The sequence below is a fragment of the Acomys minous genome, assembly GCF_964271855.1.
Source record: "Acomys minous genome assembly, chromosome: 13".
NCBI classification, from domain to species: Eukaryota; Metazoa; Chordata; class Mammalia; order Rodentia; family Muridae; genus Acomys; species Acomys minous.
Window position 1 is genome coordinate 112021767 of NC_140495.1, and position 15039 is coordinate 112036805.

At 57.6% G+C, this 15039-nt stretch overlaps 2 protein-coding genes across 5 annotated transcripts; both read left to right on the forward strand.

Annotated features, from left to right (window-relative positions):
- The first annotated feature begins 531 nt into the window (after positions 1 to 531).
- On the forward strand, positions 532 to 3888 carry NRM (nurim). Of its 2 annotated transcripts, none has more exons than XM_084753941.1 (4): positions 532 to 750; positions 2217 to 2492; positions 2845 to 3021; positions 3459 to 3596. In XM_084753941.1, the coding sequence occupies exons 1-3, from the start codon at positions 618 to 620 to the stop codon at positions 2991 to 2993; spliced, it is 558 nt and encodes a 185-aa protein (XP_084610067.1). In that variant the 5' UTR covers positions 532 to 617; the 3' UTR covers positions 2994 to 3021; positions 3459 to 3596. The 2 variants fall into 2 exon arrangements, with proteins under 2 accessions (XP_084610067.1, XP_084610066.1); XM_084753940.1 differs by having other exon boundaries at positions 538 to 750; positions 2217 to 2413; positions 3459 to 3888.
- Positions 3889 to 4051: 163 nt separating this feature from the next.
- On the forward strand, positions 4052 to 14750 carry PPP1R18 (protein phosphatase 1 regulatory subunit 18). 3 transcript variants are annotated; one of them, XM_084753839.1, is made up of 4 exons: positions 4052 to 4691; positions 6275 to 7854; positions 13181 to 13388; positions 13958 to 14750. In XM_084753839.1, exons 1-4 carry the CDS (start codon positions 4388 to 4390, stop codon positions 13975 to 13977), a joined length of 2112 nt encoding a protein of 703 aa, XP_084609965.1. In that variant the 5' UTR covers positions 4052 to 4387; the 3' UTR covers positions 13978 to 14750. The 3 variants fall into 3 exon arrangements, with proteins under 3 accessions (XP_084609965.1, XP_084609966.1, XP_084609967.1); XM_084753840.1 differs by lacking the exon at positions 4052 to 4691 and adding an exon at positions 4729 to 5251 and having other exon boundaries at positions 6254 to 7854; XM_084753841.1 differs by lacking the exon at positions 4052 to 4691 and adding an exon at positions 4729 to 5251.
- The last annotated feature ends 289 nt before the right edge of the window (positions 14751 to 15039 follow it).

Genomic DNA, 15039 nt, shown 5'->3' on the forward strand with positions numbered 1-15039 from the left:
GGCTGGCCTTGAACTCACAGAGACCCACCGAGTGCTGGGATCAAAGGTGTGTGCCTTTTTCTCTTTTTATGACTCTCCATTCGCAATCCAAGATAACGTCAAACCCTCCTGCCTCGTCCTTCGGAGTACTGGAATTGTACAGGCACGACCCACCACGCCTAGCTCTTAAATGATCACTAAACAGGTCTATGCAGGGCGTGGTGTCGCCGCAAGTTATCCCAGCACCCGGGGGACTGAGGCAGGAGGATAAGGAATGGCTATCCTTAAAAAAAACCAAGATGTTGGCGCAGGCCTTTAATGCCAGCACTCGGGAGGCAGAGGCAGGCGGAGGCTACACAGAGAAACCCTGTCTCGAAAAACAAAAACAAAAACACAACCCCCCCCCAAAAGTTCTTCCCCCCCCCCCCAAAAGTTCTTCCCTTTCCAGGCGAACACTGGCCGCGCTGAGACTCGACTCTCGCGGTCCGGACGACGCCCGGGATTCCGAGCTCGGCGCTGTGACGCGCACCCCAGTCCCCGCCCCCTCCCCCCGCGGCCAGCACTCCTCGGAGGCGGGGCCGCCAGCCGCGGGAACCCCAAGCCCGCCCCCTCGGCCGGCCGTCCCCGCGCCGCTCGCCATGGCCCCTGCGCTGCTGCTCGTGCCCGCCGCCCTCGCCTCCTTCATCCTGGCCTTCGGCACCGGAGTGGAGTTCGTGCGCTTCACCTCCCTGCGGCCGCTGCTCGGAGAGATCCCGGAGTCCGGCGGTCCCGGTGAGCCGCCCGGACCCAGGGCCACCTGAAGCCGCCGAAGAGGAGGAGCAGGAGCGGCGTGGCGAGGGCGGGGCGGGGAGACCAATGACAGGGAACCCGCCAAAGCGGCGGGGAAGGGAGCAGAAGGCGAAGCCAGGACCCTGTGCGGAGACTGGGGAGTGAAGACTGCAGGGACACGGGCGGGGGGGGGGGTAGGCTTTTGTGGGGAGAACCAGGGAAAGCGGAAAGGTAAAGAGAGGAAACGTTAGGAAACCGCGGCAGGGAGCCGTGGTAGCAGAAGCAAGCAGATCTCTGAGTTCAAGGTCTGTTACTGGTCCTGACTCCAAGGCCTGGTCTGCTGAGTAAGGGCCATGCATGGAGAGAGACCCTGTCTCGGAGGAAAGAAAAGGAAAAAAAAAAAAAAGAAAAGAAAAAGAAAGAAAGAAAGAAAAGAAAAGAAAGAAAGAAAACCACATCAAAGGTTGCATGTGAATATATGTGGAATCTGTGCTTCTGTGGGCGCAGCTGAAAGACAACTTTGAGTGTCTTTTTCTCAGGAGCCAGCCAGTTTTGTGTTTTTGTTTTTTTCCCCTTATGTTTTGGTTTTGCTTCATCCAGACAGTTTCTCTGTGTAGCCTAGACTCGCTTGGTTAGGCTGGCCTGCCTCTGCCTCCCAGAGTGGGTGCACCACCACGCCTTGCGCGCCAGACCTCCCCCCCCCCTTTTTTTTTAAAGACAGGGTCCCCAGCTGGCTTGGAACTCACAGCGACCCACCAGCCTCTGCCGACCACGCATTCTGGGGTCAGAGCTTCTCCCTGAGACCTGAGGCCTTCCAGCTGGGTTAAGATGGACCCCCTGGGACTGGGTTATAGATGGGTGAGCGCTGCCATGCGGATGCTGAGAACCGAACTGGGTCCTCTGGGAATTCTCTGGCCTTGCCTCCCGCGCACTGCGATTACAGGCACACACCACCCTGCCGGGCCTTTTGAAGGGTCGCTGGGGATGGAATGCTAACACTAACACTGCATGGACCCAGCCGGCTCCCCAGACCTCCCACCTTGGTTTTAGCGGCGACCCTACCTGCAGAAAATTCTCCTCAGAACCTCCTCCAGGAGGCCCAGGGAAGAGAGACTAAGGAGGAGATGGGGCGGTGTGGGTGTGGCCTCGACAAGACCTTGAGAGCATGGGGGGGCGGGTGGGTGTGGCCTCAACAAGACCTTGAGAGCATCCTTGGGGCTCCAAAAGATGCAGATAAGGAGTGTTCTAGCCATCTTTTTTGTTTGTTTTTCGAGACAGGGTTTCTCTATGTAGCCTTGGCTGTCCTGGACTCACTCGCTTTGTAGACCAGGCTGGCCTTGAACTCACAGCAATCCACCTGCCTCTGCCTCCCAAGTGCTGCTGGGATTAAAGGGCGTGCGCCACCACAAGATGGCTTGTCCTAGCCATCTTAACTGACCTTTCGTCCCTCTCTTCCCCAACTCTCTCAGATGCCCGCCACGGGTGGCTGGCTGCCCTGCAGGACCGAAGCATTCTCGCCTCCCTGGCTTGGGATCTGGGTCTTCTCCTACTGTTTGTGGTACAACACAGCCTCATGGCCACCGAGGCAGTGAAGGCGTGGACATCCCAGTACTTTGGCGTCCTTCAGAGGTCACTGTATGTGGCATGCACAGCTCTGGCCTTGCAGGTAGAAGTCCTGGTGTGTTTACCCTGCAGGACAGAGGAGGATAGTCTCAGTCTCCACTACTCTGTCAGCGACCGGGCATGTATGTGACATTGCGCAGCACAACGCCAGCTGTCTCACCCTTGCAACTTTGTTCATGTTGCTTCCGGTCTCCTTAGCTCCTCCTTCTCAGTTCCTATCTTACAAAGGACCTCCCTAGGTCTCAAGAGGAGACTTGCCTTCCCAGCATGCCTTCTCACTGGATGTCTGGCACAGGCTGGTTTGGTGGCTGCCCACCAGCCCCCACCCCATCCACTCTGTCAATCCTGTGTAACACACACACACACACACACACCCCTCCCGTTTAGTGTTTACACATGGGAGAGGGGGGAAGGCTTGAGGGACACTGTGGGGCAGAGGGGAGCACTGGTAGGCCATCTCTCATCTTTCCCCAGCTGGTGATGCGGTACTGGGAGTCCATCCCCACAGGCCCCGTGCTGTGGGAGGCTCGGGCCGAGCCGTGGGCCACCTGGGTGCCCCTGCTGTGCTTTGTGCTCCACGTTGTTTCCTGGCTCCTCATCTTCAGCATCCTTCTGGTCTTTGACTACGCGGAACTCATGGGCCTCAAACAGGTGAGGGTCCCACGCCCTGCCCGAGGCCCTGGGCTGCCACTCTCTCCCTCCCGCACCCTCTGACTTCTCTGGGCTTCCTAATCCCTGCCCCCCCCCCCCCTTTTAAGACAGGGATTCTCTGTGTAGCCCTGGCTGTCCTGGACTTGCTTTGTAGACCGGGCTAGTCTCAGACTCACAGCGATCTGCCTGCCTCTGCCTCCCAAGTGCTGGGCCTTGGAATTAAAGGCGTGTGCCACCACGCCCGGCCCTCCCTGCCTCCTTTTATGGTCGTTTTCTTTTAGTTTGCCTTCAAAGGGCAGTAACTGTAGGTCACCTGGGCTTGGGGGCGATGCCCTGACTTGGGTTGGGGCGGAGTCTCAGGAGTAGTCCAGGGCTTTACTTCCTAAGATGGTGCCAGGAATAGCTGAGAATGAGGGCTTGACTTGATTCCCTCCTAGGTTTACTACCACGTGCTGGGGCTGGGCGAGCCTCTAGCTCTGAAGTCTCCTAGGGCCCTGAGGCTCTTTTCCCACCTCCGACACCCAGTGTGTGTGGAGCTGCTGACCGTCCTGTGGGTGGTTCCCACCTTGGGCACTGATCGCCTCCTCCTGGCTCTTCTCCTCACCCTCTACCTCGGCTTGGCTCACGGGCTTGACCAGCAAGATCTCCGCTACCTTCGGTCTCAGCTACAAAGAAAACTCCAGCTTCTCTCCAGACCCCAGGATGGAGATGCAGAGTGAGGAATTAGCTCCGGTTCTAAGCTCTGTACCTCCCTCCCCACCTCAAGGCCAATATTCCTTAGCATCCAGGCCGCCTTCGCTTCAGACAGAGGCTGGAAGCAATGCTCTGAAGGGGCTGCCCCTTCCCGATCCCAGACTCTTTTTTTTTTTTTTTTTTTTTTTGGTTTTTTGAGACAAGGTTTCTCTGTGTAGCCTTGGCTGTCCTAGACTCGCTTTGTAGACCAGGCTGGCCTCGAACTCACAGCGATCCGCCTGCCTCTGCCTCCCGAGTGCTGGGATTAAAGGCGTGCACCACCACGCCCAGCCTCCAATCCCAGACTCTTTAATTCAGAGTTTCGGCCACCTGCCCACTAATGACCAACCAAGAATGAGTACAGACTCGAGGCTCCTTTCCTTTTAGGATGTGACCTCCGTACACACTGGGCCCGCTTTGAGCGCTGGCTCTGCCTGTCAGGGATTCGCTTCCCAGCTTCCGCTTCAAGGAGCTATGTCAGGGCCTGTCTCCAAGTTTGCAGGTAGTTGCTCTCTCCTGTGCCTTAGTTTTTCCACCTCCTTTGGTCCCGCCCTACGGCCCCGTGGGGCGGTGCGTCTCCTACAGCGGTGTCTCCCAAAGGATACGGTGCTGCAGAGAAATTAAAATTTCCTACATGTGGTGTCCAGTTGTCTGCTCATGTCTCTCAAGCCGCAGGACAAATGTGGGAAAGATGATGAGACAAGTTCTTGTGGCAGCAGCCAAGCGACTCCGTCGCTCGGCTAGGGCCACACCCCATGGGTCCGCCCCATTTCACAGTCGCCCAGCCCTGCTCCCTCCAAATAGAGGGAGAGTACTGTTTCTCCGAGTAGAGATCAGGGAGCCCGAGGGAGACGGAGTAACTCTCTGGGAAGGGTCACGAACTCCCAAAGCCACTAGCCTAAGACCCCGGGGGCCTGGCAGCCGCCTCCTCAGCCACGGTAACAAAGACTGGCCAGGCAAAGAAAAAGCGTGGGGAGGAGCGGCAAGAGATGGGAAGGGCGGGTCCGGCTCCCAAGCAGCTGCCGCTTCCTCCCCAAGTCCCTCAGGGGGCCTGAGTCACGGGCCGCCGCTGCTGCCGCCGCCGGGGTCGGCCAGCTGGAGCAATAGGTCTGCACGCCCCGCTTCTCGGGGTTGCAAGGAAGGACCCCGGCGAAGGCCTCCCGAGACAGACGACGGAGGGCTGGGGCATTGATTGCCAGGGCAGAAGTCCAGGGTCGCACGCGGGAAGGAGGGCAGCGAAGCCCCGCCCTGCGCCGGGCTCCGCCCTGCGCCCCCTTCCCTCGCCCCATTGTCCGTAGACAAAGCGGTCGCCGCCCCCGCCAGGCCCCCGGTCTGCCTCTCCGTCCCTCCTGGGCTCCCTCTTCCCTCCTCCTCCTCTGCTTCCCCCACCCCAACCCTCCCCCGCCACCTCCCTCCGGTCTCCCTTTGCCTCTCTCCTCCTCTTCCTCTCTCCTGACGCCTGACTGCACTGCACCTCCTCCCAGGGACCCCAAGGCGTGTAAGTTGGCTGGTGGGGCTCCCACTTTCAGGGAAGTGCCTCCTGATCTCCCCTGGACTGCTTTCCCCTTTGTGCAGAGATTGCCTGTCCGTGCAGTCCCCTCCGGTGCATGGCACTCCGGGTCAAGGTCCCCAGAGAGCTGCTGGGTCCCAGGCTGGGGACAGCAGGGGCGCGATGCGGGGTCTTCGTCGCGCCCGTGTCCTAGGGGCGTAGCTGGTGGGGAGGCCGGCGACACTGAAGGGACTGGGACGCGGGTGGACACCAGGGTTCTGGGAATGCGTAGGCAGCAGCCAGCAAGCAGCACACTTACTTGCTCGGGTACCAAAAGTCCCCGAGGAGGGTATTTCCCCTGACCCGCCTCAGGGCGGATTACGCGCTGGGGTGGGGGCCGGGCCGGGGGGCGGGGCCGAGTGCAGCGGGGGAGGCAGCCGGGACCTGCCGGGGCCCCGGGGCGAAGAGGCGCCGGCGCCCCTGCCTGTTTCCCCGGTCTCCCCTTCTCCCCTTGGACCTCTCCCCGCTATATCCGTCCTCACTTTCTCACATCCCCTCCGACCTCCTCGGCCCCTCGCCGGCTGGTTCCCGGTTCTTCCTTCCCGTTTATCTCTCCTGGGTACCGGGGAAGCAGCCGGCACTGAACCCGCTCACTTCTCCGCCCCAGCTCCTCCGTCTCCTCGCTTTCTTCTACTTTCCCTTCCGTCCCTCTCTCATATCTTAGGGACTGTCTAGTGCCCACAAACTCCAATCTGCCTCTGCCCGGAATCTCGACTCTTCCTCTCCCACTATCCCCACCCCCAACTTGGCACTCAGCTTTTCTCTTCACTTTTTTTCAGTTCCTGCGTCTTTTTGCCCTCCCTTCACTCCCTCCCCTCTATTTTCATCCTTAGCCCCAGCGTCCCCAGCCCTTCCCAAGTCCCTTCCCGAATCGCTTCCTCCTCCCTCACGCCCATTCTCAGTCCCACCGGCCCCTCGGAAGCCAACCCTTTTGCTGTTCCTGTCCCCCAGTGCTCTCTCCTTCGCTTCCAGTGACCATGACCGCAATCCCAGACTGGAAGCTACAGTTACTAGCCCGGCGGCGGCAGGAGGAGGCAGTGGTTCGTGGCCGCGAGAAAGCAGAGCGGGATCGCCTGTCCCAGATGCCAGCTTGGAAGCGGGGAATCTTAGAACGACGCAAAGCCAAGTTGGGCCTGCCTCCTGGAGAGGTGAGCCCTGTGCCTGGGAACGCAGAGGCCGGACCTCCAGACCCAGATGAACCCGCTGTCCTCTTGGAGGCTATTGGGCCAGTACATCAGAACCGGTTCATCCAACAAGAGCGGCAGCGGCAGCAGCAGCAGCAGCAGCGACATGAGGTGCTTGGTGACAGGAGGCCTGGGCCTCTGGAGGCTCTGGAACGGAGATCCAGTCCTGGTAACTTAAGAGATCAGAGCCCTAAGGGGAAAGAGTCAAGAGAAGAGAGCCTAAGTCCCAAGGAGGCCAGAGATAAGAGGCTGGGGATAGGCGGAGCCCAGGAGTCAAGTTCCAGGACTTTGGAGACCGGAGGGGACTGGAGACAGAGCCCAGCAGAGGCCAGAGACCTGAGTTCAAGACCAGGAGCTCAGAAATGGAGCCCTGGAGACACGTGCGAGGAGGGTCTGAGATTAGCAGGCCCTGGAGACCACAGTCCCAAGAGAAAAGAGGTATTGGAGAGCAGACTGAGCCCCGGGGAGTCTGGCGACCAGAAGGCCAGCCTGACAGAAGCCCAGAAATGGGGTCTTGACTCTGGAGACCCCCAGAAACAGAGCTTGTCACAGCTGGAGGCCACAGAGTGGACGCTGAACTCAAGAGAAGAGAAAAGAGACTGCTTGGAGGAGCGTGGGAGAAAGGAAGAGAAACCGAGTCCAGGGATTGTCCCAGACCAGTGTCCAGTGACAAAGGAGGACACCACCTCTAGGGAAGTGGAGACCCCTGAGCTGAGGCCCAGCCCCGAGGAGGATGGAGACAGGATCCCAAGGCCCACCGAAGGCTGGAAATGGACCCTAAACTCTGGGAAGGCTCGAGAACGGACACCATGGGACACAGTGACGCAAATTCAGAAGGCCGATCCTCCAGCCTCTCCAGAGAAGCACCTGGGGCCTTCTGTAGAGGCTGAAGGGGAGGCTAGGAAGGAGGCGGGGGCTCAGAGCAGGCCTCTGAGAGCCCAGCAGAACCTCTGCTCAGCGCCCTCCCCCCTCCCACCAGAGCACTCTGGGACGGAAGGCTCCAGACAGCAGGAAGAGGAAGCAGCAGCGCCCCGGCCCCCAACACCAGCCCCTCTGTCTCCCCCACCCCCAACTGCCCCCCAATCCTCTGGGGATCCCCTCATGAGCCGCCTGTTCTACGGGGTGAAGGCAGGACCGGGGGTGGGGGCCCCCCGCCGCAGCGGACACACCTTCACTGTCAACCCACGGAGGTGTGTGCCCCCTGCTAGCCCGGCCCCTCCAGTCACCGCTGCCACAGCTGACCCTGCAGGGCCTGCACCCGGGAAGAAGCGGTACCCAACAGCTGAGGAGATCTTGGTGCTTGGGGGTTACCTGTGTCTTGGCCGCAGCTGCCTTGTCAAGGGGTCCCCTGAGAGACATCACAAACAGGTAAGGGAGCTGCCGTGCTTTGACTGCGTAGACGTCTCATTCTAGTTCTGACTTGATGGCTTTTTCTTTTATAGGCCTGTGCTCTTTTATTCTTTTTATTCCTGCCACCTCCCTTCCTCCCTCTGCACGCGTGCACACACACACCCTTCCTCTGGGAAGTTTTACTTTGCTATTCATTTCGGAGCACCAAGGATTTTTATTTTTGCTCAGCAATGAACTGCTGTGTCTGGGTGTGTCCAGCCCTGTTCCTTCGTCTCTCGTGCTCTTAGTGCCCTCTCCCCGCCCCCCCCCCCCATTTGAGTTTTTTACCCCAGCCAAGCCCTTCTGGTAGGAGAGAAGAGAGATGAGCACCTTGCAGCCTCGTAGGTGAAAATTCCTGGGGAGGGCAGAGATTGTGTTGGCAAGTTCAGGGAAGTTGGGCTCAGCACTGAGAAAGAGGGGACAAAGCTAAAAATGATGACTTCCCAGGGCAGAGACGGGTGAGTGAGCTGCAGCAGAGCTGGCTGAAGAGCAGGAGGCTTTTAGACCCCCAAGTCAGCACCCTCTCCAAGGGGAAGCACACAGTGGCCATTTGAAGGGGATGACCTCGGGGTTGCCTGACTCTCCCCGCCCCCCAGGCTGGGCAAATGTTAGACAGTGCTTCCTTCTCTCTGGGGACAAGAAAAGCCTTCTCTCTACCGAAATATCCAGGTCCCTTCCCCCTCTGGCCCTCGCTGGGCTTCCCCTCCCCCACTGAGCTGGCTCAGCCTTGGTTTTTCCCGTGTTCCTGCTACCCTGGCCTCTCCCTCCCCTTGGGGTAGAAAAAGAGAGAAGTTCCTTTGCGCTGAACTGAGAGCTAAGGCTGGCCCAGGCACAGTGGGAGTTGGGGCCAGGGGTGGGGCCGAGGCCGGCAGAGGTCAGAGGTTAGCCTGGAATGTAGACATGCAAGGAAACAGTGGACAGGACTGTGCCCCTCTGGCGCTGGCCCAACGCCTTCCTCCTTTGCACCAATGGTTTTTCTCAGCGCCCCCCTCTACCCTGGACAGGGTTTCTCTGAGTAACAGCCCTGACTGACCTGGAATTCACTCTGTAGACCAGGCTGGCCTCAAACCAGCAGAGATCCACCTGCCTCTGCCTCCCAAGTGCTGGGATTAAAAGTCGTGGGCCACCAGTAGTTTTCTAAGTGAAAAAAGTCTGAGAGTGACAGTGCTTCCTACACCCCGATGCCTCAGACCAGAAGGTCCTCCACCCAACACCCATCTTCCCAGGGCCTGGAAAGCCTGTCCACTCTTATTCCATGTAAATTTGTGTGTGTTTAGTGCCCATAGGAGATCATGAAGAACGAAGATTAGGGCTAAGTTTGGGAGTAGTTTGATTCCGCCCAGTTCATCTTTTTGTTGTTTTTTTGACTCATGAACAGAGTGTTCGTTTTCACTATTGTGCTTTTGAACACGACTTTTGTTCTCTGCACATCCGCCCCAGCTACTGTGTTGGCCCTCTCTTCTCAGGACTGGGCAGATAGAGATGGAGGACAGAGGACAGGAAATTCCCCCCAGGGTGTTCAGAAAAGTCACTTCCTACTGAGGCTGGCTTGTGACTCTTTGCAGCGAGCAGAGGGAGACGGAAGCCTAGGAAACATCTGTGGAAAGGCAGGGAGCCTAGTACAGAACGGGACCTGTGAGGGTGACCATACCTAGGTCATCTGTAAGAGGGAGGGGCTGGCGGAAGCAGACCTTCCAAACCGGAAGCCTGGGGTGGGGGTGGGGGGCCGGCCGGAAGGCTGGTGGCACTGAGTGGGAACACTGGGCCGGGGCCTGAGAGAGCTGTGCTCAGGATGTGGTGAGAGAATCAGGAAGCAGCTACACGGGCTGGGGGAGGGGAGGAGGCCCCACCGGTCCCTAGACCTGACCCTCTTCCTCTCCCTCACACCGCACCCCTCAGCCCTCTGTCTGTACAGCCTCTGCAGTCTTTTGCCGTGCCCTGGCTCTGCCACCGCCGTCGTTTCTGGCTTCTTCTGTCAAACTCTTCCCGGCCCTCGTGAGAGACACCACCCCTGCCCTGGCCCCGGCCTGTGGCTGTGCTCTTCCCCAGCAGCCTCTCTGGCTGGAGACCTGCCCCTCCTTCCCTGGCCCCTTGTGACCTTATATAGCTGATGAGTGAGGACCCAGTGAGTCACTTCCCTCCCTGCCCCCACCCCTCACCCCACTCGGGTTATGCATTCCTGAGACGCCCCGTCAGAAGCTGGGGGGGGGGGGGCGGGCGGTGACACAGACATGGATGGAGCAGAATAAAACGAGTCCCTTTTACAGAACTGATGATGAACTACAGTGGGGGGCAGGGAGCGGAGGATGAGAGTCTAGAGTTTTGGGTAAAGCTGTCAACCACAGGACCAGCATGGGGTCCCTTTCCAGGCACTGGGAGGTGAGCTTCCCCCCCAGCTTGGTCCTCTCTTGGGACCTCACCTGATGCCTAGATGCTCTTTCCCTTCCTGTAGGAAATGTGGTGACTTCCAAACCCCTTCCTGGCCTCTGTGCATTTAAGTAGTCAGTACACTCAGTCTTCTGCACCGTGGGTCTATCCACAACTTAAGGCAAGCACAGACAAAAAAAGAAAATATTTAGGTTGTCCAGGCTTGTGACTCAGACTTGTGATGCCACCTCTGTATGTCAAGTTCAGGGCTAGCCTGGGCTACTTAATGAGCTCCAGTCTCAGAAATAAAAGAACTGAGCTGGAGCCAGGTGCAGCAGCCCCTAGCTTGTAATCCCAGCCACTCAGGGAGGCAGAAACAGGCAGGTCTCTGTGGGTTCGAGGTTAGCCTGGTCTACAAAGCAAGTCCAGGGCCGGCCAGGTCTACATAGAGAAACCCTGTCTGGGAAAACAAAACAAACAAACCGGAGAGATAGTACAGCCGTGAGGAGGACTTGCTGCTCTTGCAGGGAACCTGGCCTCAGTTCCTAGCACCCACATGATGGCTCATAATCCTCCGTCCTTCCCAGTTCCAGCGGATCTGGTGCCCTCTTCTGGCCTTCTTAGATACTGCATGCACACGGCGCACTTAATGCAGGCAAAACACCAAACACATAAGATGGGCAAAACACCAAACACATAAGATGGAAGAAAAAAATGTTTCTGATAAATAATAATAATAATAATAATAATAATAATAATAATAATAATAGAAAGTACCTGGGAGGAGCTGTTTGTAAGTCATATGCAGTACTGCGCCACTTTATAGAAGGGGCCTGAGCACTCGTGCATTTTGCGTGAAGTCTTAACTGCAGACTCCCCCAAGATATGAAGGTGTGTCTAGTGGCTTAGAAGCGGGTGATTGAGGATGGAGATATTAGAAGAGTACGTGTGATGGGGTCAGGACAGAGTGGGAGACGAATATGGCTGCTCCTGAAGAGGGTGCCCTGGAGTAGAGCTTTCTGGGCAGAGGGAGAAGTCAACCCGGAGGTCTGGAGGAGGAAGTGCGCCTGGAAGCTGGAAGGAAATCACCCATTGCCTTTGCTTAGCGTCTGGATTTGGTTCAAAGTGAGGTGAAATAAGCCATGGCGAGCTGGGCGCGGTGGCGGACACCTTCAACCCCAGCACTCGGGAGGCAGAGGCAGGCGGATCACTGTACTTTGAGGCCAGCCTGGCCAGACAAGATAACAGAGAAACCCTGTATCTAAACCCCCCCCCCAAAAAAAAGCTGGGGCATGGTGGCAGATGCCTTTAATCCCAGCACTCCAGAAGCAGAAGCAGGTGGATCACTGTGAGTTTGAGGCCAGCCTGGTCTACAGAGCAACTTCCAGGGCAGCCAAAGCTACACAGGGAAACCCTGTCTCAGAAAACAAACAAAACCAAAAGAAGCCGTTGCAGGGTTTGGACCCAAGGAGTGACACATACAGTCTCGGGTGCCCTAAGGAGTTAGGGACCAAGGTGTCACATCTCACTCGTTTGGCCCCTTACAGCCACACTCTAGATCGCATGGAGGCTCTAGGACCACAGATGCATCACCTGGACTCTCCTCCTGTTTGTCTCCCTAAACCCTCCGGCTTGCAGAGTTAATCCCATCTCGTGTCCCAGAGCTCCTTAGGAGGGCAAAGGGGGAGGAGGACAGAAGGACACTGAAGGAGGTGTGGGGGCTGTCCATCCCTGTCAGTTATCAGCCCCATGTTCTGGCGACTCTTCTGCGGGTTGAGCATCTCTTGGGTCATCGAGGCCTCTCTATCCCTTATCCGATCCCCAGCAGGATCCTCCGGGCGGGCTAGGAGAAGAGGTTGGGAAGTGGAGGGGCAGGTGCTTCCGGAGCCTAGGTTTCCTAGGGAGCATCAAAGCCCTGAGGCTGTGGAAACTGGGGGTGACCTTCAGGGACTCCCTCCCTAACCAGCTTTTTCCTGCTGGGCAGCTGAGAGCTCACCTTTGGAGAGCCTGGTGTGTGTGCGCCCCCCCCTCACACCCACACCCACACACACACCCCAGAGTGTGTCCAGAGGCCCAGCTCTGCCCACAGCACTTCCTGTATGCACCTCTCCCTCACAGCTGCGATGGGTAGAGCGCCCAATCCTGCCTTACCCAGATTCCCAGCCCTGGTCATGGACAAATCATCTTTTTTGGGGGGCAGGGACAGGGTTTGGCTGTGCTGGCCTTGAAACTCATAGAGATCCACCTGCCTCTGCCTCCCTCACCAAACTCAACTGCTTTTTTTTCTTTTGCTAACCACCCCCTCCCCCACTGGCTACTCTTTTTATTCTTTTTAAAGATTTATTTACTTGTTATGTATACAGTGTTTCACTTGCATGTACACCTGCAGGCCAGAAGAAGGCACCAAATCTCATTACAGATGTGTGCGCCACTACGCCCTGCTGAACGTTTTTGTTGTTGTTGGCTTTTTTGTTTCTGTTCTTATTTTTTTTGTTGTTTGTTGCATTAATTTGGGGGTGGGGTGGGGTGGACGTACCTGACACAGCACCCTGTGGAGGTCAGAGGTCCCAGAAATTAAGCTCTGGTGACAGCACCTTCACCCACTGAGCCTTTGGCATGCATGCCTGGAGCCTGGAGAGGGTGTCAGGCCGTGTTTCCTGGAGCACAGATGGTTGTGAGAGGCCTTGTGGGCGCTGTGGACTGAACGCAGGTCCTCTGCAAGAGCGCTGAGTGCGCTTAACCCCACGCAGCCAGCCGTGTTTCCACCCCTTAAGTGTTGTTTTGAATGCTGTCATCTGAAGGAGGAAGCAAGCTGTAAAGAAAAGCCGAATGCCCCAAACGGGTGGAAGGCCAGCCCCCTGCCTCTCCGCTTGGCGTCTGCTCCCTGGGGTCCCCCTAGTAATGACTTTTACTTCTTTCCCCTCACTTCTACCTGCAGCTCAAGATCTCCTTCAGTGAGACCGCCCTGGAGACCACATACCAGTACCCTTCCGAGAGCTCGGTACTGGAGGATCTGGGCCCGGAGCCTGAGGCCCCCAGTGCTCCCTTGGTGACCCAGCCTGACGACGACGACGAGGAGGACGAGGAGGACTTGCTCCTGCAGCCAGGGCTCCGCAGCGGGCTGCGCACCAAAGCCCTAATCGTGGGTGAGCGGCTGGCGGAGGGCGCCCCCTGGTGTCCGTGGCGCGGTGGCGCTTTGAAGGGGCCCGACTGCTCCACCATGGCGCAGCATCCAACAGCTGTGTCCTGGGGGCGAGGAGGGAGTGCACAGGACAGGGGGGGATAGGACTGGTCCTGTTTGTAATCCCCCCACCCACCCGTGCTGACCTGGTGTACACAGTGGGTTCCAGGGCAGCCTGGGCCATACAGATTGAGACCCTGCCTGAAATGAACAGATGGACAAGGCTGTGCGCCCTGCTTTCGTCCTAGCACCACAAAGATAAATTGAGGATATAGTTAAGTACTCCGTGCGGTTGTTGGAAGAACTGAGCAGCTGGGACATAGGCATTAGAGCTGCTCCACCTTTGCTGAGATGATTGGGAAATGAGACAAGATGTGGCGCCGACTAGCGATCCTGGAGACAGGCCACGCCCCCCTACCCCCCAGCACGTCACACGGACTTTTCTTAATGCCAGCCACTCTTCAGTTCTGGGGTGCATGGGGGAGGTTGGGGTGCCCCTCCTCATATCTCTGTCTTGATTGCCTCTTCCCGCAGATGAGTCCTGCCGGCGGTGACCATCTTCCAGTTTGGGCACGTACCTCGGTCCTTCCCGTACCTGAAGATTCTGGAGTCTGGATGATTCAGAGCCAGCAGACCGTGGCCATGAGCCAGGCAGGCAGGAGCAACGAGCATCTTCCGACTTGCTTTTCCATCCCGTTTCTGGGGCAGAGCCAGTAGCCTGAATGTACCCCTAACCCAAGGTCCCTTGCTGGTGGGGCATCCTTGGTGACGTAAGCGTGAGCATCAGGGCCCTGGGTGGGGTGCAGGATCCACCCGGAACGGAGACCCGCCTCGCAGCAGGGTACACCGCCCCCCACAGCCTTCCCTGACTCCCCGACACTCCCAGGGATCCCACGCCGCTCACAAGCACCCTTTTCTAGGTCACTGCCCCTTTGTTTACAGCTTCCTTCTCCTCCCCTGGTCACAGCCTGGTTTACACACCCACCAGCTCCCAGTCCCACCTGCCTAAGTGCCAGGTTTAAAAGCTGTGCCTACCCACCCACGGGAGCTCCCGTTTGAGGGACCTGAGGAAATGTGTGGCTTTCTTCAACTTTGCTCAGTATTACTGTGCCTCAGTTTCCCCCAGGAGGGAAGGCTGGGCATCCTAACCCTGAACTCCTTGAAAGTTAATTTAATTCTGTTCCTCCACGCGGTTCACATTGAATTGAATTGCAGCGTGGGGGGCTGAGGAGGTGCCTCGCCTCTCCCTCATCGCCTTCATCAGTTGCCTGATTTGTTCCCTCCTTTTGTAACTTTCCATAATAAAATGGAGCTCTTTTCAACCCTGTTGCTGCCTCTTTCTTCCTTTTTTACGTTTTTTTACCCCATTGTTTTCATTTTATGTGTATGAGTATTTTGCCTGCGTGTGTGTCTGTGTGCCTGGTGTCTGGCGGCTAGGACAAGGAAGGCATCGGATCCCCTGGAACACATGGGTGCTGGGAATGAAACTTGGGTCCTCTAGCACAGCGGCCAGTGCTCTTTACCAGCGAGCCACCTTTCCAGCACTTTCTCTATGTTTTGCCTGTTCCAGCTTTCCATCCCCCCACCCACCACCAGTTTTTGTTTTGTTTTGTTTT

Bases quoted from the DNA above. Each gene is read 5' to 3' on its own strand.
- NRM (XM_084753940.1), top strand. From the start codon at position 618: ATGGCCCCTGCGCTGCTGCTCGTGCCCGCCGCCCTCGCCTCCTTCATC. The intron at 751-2,216 runs GTGAGCCGCCCG...CAACTCTCTCAG, and splicing joins CCCGGAGTCCGGCGGTCCCG to ATGCCCGCCACGGGTGGCTG. The intron at 2,414-2,844 runs GTAGAAGTCCTG...ATCTTTCCCCAG, and splicing joins GCACAGCTCTGGCCTTGCAG to CTGGTGATGCGGTACTGGGA.
- PPP1R18 (XM_084753839.1), top strand. From the start codon at position 4,388: ATGTGGTGTCCAGTTGTCTGCTCATGTCTCTCAAGCCGCAGGACAAAT. The intron at 4,692-6,274 runs GTAACAAAGACT...CTTCGCTTCCAG, and splicing joins CAGCCGCCTCCTCAGCCACG to TGACCATGACCGCAATCCCA. The intron at 7,855-13,180 runs GTAAGGGAGCTG...TTCTACCTGCAG, and splicing joins CTGAGAGACATCACAAACAG to CTCAAGATCTCCTTCAGTGA.